The sequence below is a fragment of the Tupaia chinensis genome, unplaced genomic scaffold (assembly GCF_000334495.1).
Source record: "Tupaia chinensis unplaced genomic scaffold, TupChi_1.0 Scaffold148234_1, whole genome shotgun sequence".
NCBI lineage: Eukaryota > Metazoa > Chordata > Mammalia > Scandentia > Tupaiidae > Tupaia > Tupaia belangeri.
The window spans coordinates 3913863-3918716 of record NW_006208084.1 but is presented as its reverse complement, the minus strand read 5'-3'; the positions used below and the strand labels follow the sequence as shown (position 1 = coordinate 3918716).

Genomic DNA, 4854 nt, shown 5'->3' with positions numbered 1-4854 from the left:
GCTTGGTTGTTCTTTTTTTTTTTTTTTTTGAGATATTTTTGTTACAGGGTGTGCATGCTCTCCAAAGAGACAGAGAAACAGTGAGAAATCACCCCCCTAGGGGGGATGGCCACGGCGCAATCCCTTCTCCTCCATTCTCCTCTCAGGATTTTGGGTGGGTACGCATGCACACATGCCAGGCATGAGTTTCAAGCTTCTGGGTCAGGACTCGAACTGCGGTTGGACACATGGGAGTCCAGTGCCTTAACCAGTACACCACCCACTGGCCCCAAGTGACGCTTATTTATAAAACAAGTGCCAAGTGTTGTAGGGGCTATTGCTGTGTCCATAGAACGAGAGATAGGCAACTCTGAGCCTCAGTTTCCCCATCTGTACAGTGAAGCCGTGTTCTCCATGGTTCGAAGAACAGGGTTCATGTTGAAAAGTTGAAAACATTCCTGTGATTGCTCACAGGTACAGGACCCTGTGCCTCTGTGAGCATCTGTGTGATAACACGCCTGCCTTCTGATAAGCCCGGCAGAGACCACAGAGCATGGCACCCTCCCTGTCCACCCTTGCATTTTATAACTTGAGAAACCAGGATCAAGAGAAGAGGTTCTGGACCAGCAGTTAGCATAATGGTTATGTCGCTGGACTCCCACGTAGTCAACCACAGTTCAAGTCCCGGATCCGGTGGCTTAAACTCACACCGGGCGCATGTGCGTGCGTGCCCAAAATCCCAAGAGGAGAATAGAGGAGAAGGGATTGCAGCGTGGCCATCCCCCCTGGGGGGTGATTTCTCGCTTTCTGTCTCTCTGTCTCTCTCTGTCTGTCTGGCGAGCGCACACGCCCTATAGCGAAAATCTTTCCAAAAAAAAAGAGAGAAGAGGTTTGACTTGCCCAAGGCCAGGGAGTGGGGCCTGGGGTCTGGCTACTGAGGGGCGGAGCTGCAGAGCCTCAGCCCCAGGGTGTGGAGGCAGCCTGGGCGGATAAGCAGGACCTGCCTTGGTAGGGTTTTGCCATTGCTGTACCTGAAAGCAGTCAGGTGCATTTCAGAGCATAACCATCTCCCACCTCTCCCCTCTCTCCACAGTTTCTTGGGGTCACTGAGCTCTCGGCATACTGTGAAGGCTACTTTCTCAAAAACATGATGGTCCTCATTGAAAACGAAGCGTTCAAGCAGCTCCTGTATGACAAAAATGGTGAAGGGACGGGCCAGGATGTGCTCCAGGACTTACAGAGGACGTTGGCCATCAGGATTCAGTCCATCCACTTGTCGTCTTCCAAAGGCTCCATTGTATGAAACGCATCATGCAGCGAATGCGTCTGGGAACTTGCAGTCTCCAGCTGCGTTGGCGTCACCCAAACACGTACAAATTCCACCTAGTGAATGTTTCTGACGAGGCCAAGGAGCTGCCTCTACTGCCTCAGTTTCTGGTGAACAGGCAAATTCGGCTCCCGTGTTCCTGTTGAAACACAAAGGACATTCCGCTGGTCTGCGATCAGACCACAGCTGGGTGCGGAGCGTGAACATCAGCGTGGGGCGACCAAGCTAACCCACCTGGAAACACTCCTGGGGTGTGGAACCAACACCCATTGCCAGATGGATCAAGGCCTTGGTGGGGAGGGGGGTCATTCCAGTTCCAGGGTGACAGAGAACTTAATGTCCCATCCCTAAAGAACATTATACTACACATCTGGGACCTTGGGAGCTGCCACATGGCAAGAGTCACCCATGGTAGCAAATTGGCGAGGCCGTGGCCCATCACGAGGAGACCATTTGGCAAATTTTTAGGGGTGGGAACTTTTTAAAATGTTCATAAAAGTTTAAAAAAAAAAAAAAAACAGGGCAGTCTTGTAGTTTCAAATATATTTCTAAAAGCTTAACAGTTGGTTTTCAACTGAAATGTGTTTAGGGATCTGTGTTTTGAGGTTTTCTTTTTTTTTCCTTTTTCTTTTGTTTTTTTAAACATTATGTCACAGGTCCACACTGTGTACACATGCATCTGATGAGCTATCGCTGATCCCTGTACGAGGTGAAGTCATCTCGCCCTAGCGGCCATGGTTACACAAAGGAGGTGCACTGCCAATAATTAACTGTCTCAGTAATCGAAAACAACCTGCATGCTAGTCGTGGTTTCGGGGTGAGACGAGAACACCCCCACATAACCCAACATGCATTTGCATGGGCCTGAACCTGTGAAACGTTACATTTGTGCTTCATTTTTGCCAAGGTAAAAACGTCCCATCGCTTCTTGCTAGAAGTCCATTTGGTGAAACGGACATACCCCTTCCTTTTCCTAAGTACGAATGATTCCGGGATGCTTTTGCAGAAATATATTCATAGATGATACCGAATAGGGGGGTGGAGGGAGCACGTCCGAGAATTTACTATTAATCTCAGAGTTTTCTCGTATTCTCAGAAGATGTTAATAGTTTGTTACTAGCCAGAGAGTATGACTATGTTAGATTATTTTTAAAGACGAACTATGTATGATAGGCTGGATTCTTTCTGTATCCCGAGAGTGTACAGTATAGAGAGTTTATATTGACAGGGTTCCGTTTGCTCTGCCATATATTATAAGCAGAAGTGATGAGCGAAGTGCCACGGTCTTCCAGATACGTTCTTCAGCTGCTGCCCTCTCTCGTCCCTTCATTTGAAACCTAGGTACATCCAGTAAAGACTAGGAGAATGCCTTGTACCCTTCTGGATGGCAGAGCTATGTTGATTAACCCATGTCCTAGCATGCCTTCAGGATGTCGTGCCAGAACCTAGATCCTAAAGGAGCTGCCGCCCTCATTCCCTGAGCCATCGTCCAGAGGACCGTGTCCTGTCCTGTACCGTGGTCGTGGCCTGCAGAGTACCCAAGCCACGTCTGTCTAGGCATCGGCTCCTCCGTGACGCTGATGCACTGGCCCCCAGCCCCCACCATCAGATGAGGAAGGAAAAATAAAACTGCCTGTGGAGAAGCCCCCGCTGCAGATCCACGGTGTGTGCGTGGGGACTGCCGCCTGCCTCTGCCCTCCTGCGATGTGCGGAGCCACTGTGTGGGCGTTCCCTACCCTCGTGGCCTGCCCTGTGACTGTCCAGCTCAGGGCCTCCGGGCATTGGTTTGTACAGTGGCAGCTCCCTGCAGGGGCTTCTGTTATAGTTCGGTGTGCTTTCTCTGTCATTAAAAGAAATGATTTTCCCAAGCAGTGCATTGTTTCTACCTGTGAGTGCGTCCTTTATCCAGCAGTTGGAGCCCGAGACTTCACTCAGATGAGGGATTGGACAGTGGGGCCCTTCAGAAAAAGTCAAGGGAAATGAAAAAACTTGATAAAAAAAAAAAAAAAAAAAGCGCGGGCCTGGGTCAGCCTCATAGTGCAGTGGTTCCATGCTGTGCATTGGGAGCTAGGTCCCACACAGCTGACCACGGTTCGAGTCCCTGCCCTGATGGCTTGAAAGACACACACGTGTGACTGTCCGAAATCCTAATGGGAAGGGGGAATGGAGGAGAGGGGATTGCAGTGTAGTCATGCCCCATGGGCGGGGTGCTTTCTCTATCTCCCTCTCTTCTGCCAAGCAAGGCAGCTGAGCCTGATGCTGGTGGTGGGCAGGGGTCTGCCCGAGTTCTAGTTCCCTGGGCTGATACACACCTCTGGGTGATGCCCACTGCCGTTTGCTGTCTGTAGTGAACATTCTGCAGGGACTGGAGTTCTGGCTCTCTGTCATGTCAGAGTGACACTTTCGGGGGTGGGAAGACGGAGGCAGCCAAATTATCTGCATGTGCTGGGTCCGCACAAGGGCCAGCATGAGTTGATGCGAGTGGGTGGCGGCTGTATTCTGGGAGAGGGCTGCAAGTCACTGAGGGGCATGCAGCTGTCTCCTTGGGGGTCGTCATCAGGTCAAACTGAACCCCCAGCTGACCCGCTCTGGCTCCTGCCCTAACCTGACCCACCCAGACCTGCGTGGAGGTAAGTCTCCCTGGTTAATGCACAGAGGCCCACAGAAGCTAGAGAGAGGCCCAACCAGCCCTGGGAGACCTGGCCAGGTAGGCCTGGGAAAAGGTCAACATCAGGCCAGCAGGTGGCGTGGAGGTTAGGGGGCTGGATCCTACATGACCGACTATGTAGTTTGAGTCCCAGACCCAGCGGCTGAAAATCTTGCTGGGCGCATGGCCAGAACCCCAAGAAGAGAATAAAAGAGAAAGGGTTGCAGCATGGCCTTCACCCCCTGGTCTCCTGGGAGGTGACTTCTCACTTTCTCTCTGGTGAGCACATGCACCCTAAAGCAAGACAGCAAACAAACAGAAAATCTGACATCACTACTGCTTCCCAAGAACGACTACCCACCCCTGGGTTAGCAGTTGGGATCTGTTTCTTCTTTAAGAAGCTACCAAAGTGGGACCAGCAGTTAGCGTAATGGCTATGTCACTGGACTCCCATGGAGTCGACTGCGGTTCGCGTCCCGGACCCAGTGACTTAAACTCACGCCGGGCGCGTGTGTGTGCATGTCCAAGATCCCGAGAGGAGAATGGAGGAGAAGGGATTGTGGCGTGGCCATCCCCCCTGGGGGGTGATTTCTCGCTTTCTGTCTCTGTCTCTCTCTGTCTGGCGAGTGCACATGCCCTATAGCGAAAACCTCTCCAAAAAAAAAAGAAGCTACCAAAGCAACCAAGTGCCAAGGGCTGAACTCTGAGTCAGGCCAGGAGAACAGAAGGTCGAGGTATTTTGTGCAACTCCCTCTGTGTAGCCTCGGGGTGAGTAAACCACTCGATTTGTTCATTTAGAAAGACGCGCACTACCAGGTTTGCCTTCTGCTTGTCCGACAGGCGGCTCTGCCATCCTGGCTTCGGCTAGGCCTTAGATGGGCCCTTTGTATCCCAGGGGAAC

At 51.6% G+C, this 4854-nt stretch overlaps 1 protein-coding gene across 1 annotated transcript in view; it reads left to right on the top strand.

The window, feature by feature from the left end:
• ABTB3 (ankyrin repeat and BTB domain containing 3) overlaps positions 1-3174 on the top strand; it is a 93428-nt gene extending 90254 nt beyond the window's left edge. Inside the window, exon 15 of the mRNA XM_027769014.1 lies at positions 1073-3174. Coding sequence (XP_027624815.1) covers positions 1073-1282 — 210 coding nt within the window. The 3' untranslated portion in view covers positions 1283-3174. The remainder of the gene's footprint in view (positions 1-1072) is intronic.
• Positions 3175-4854: the final 1680 nt, after the last annotated feature.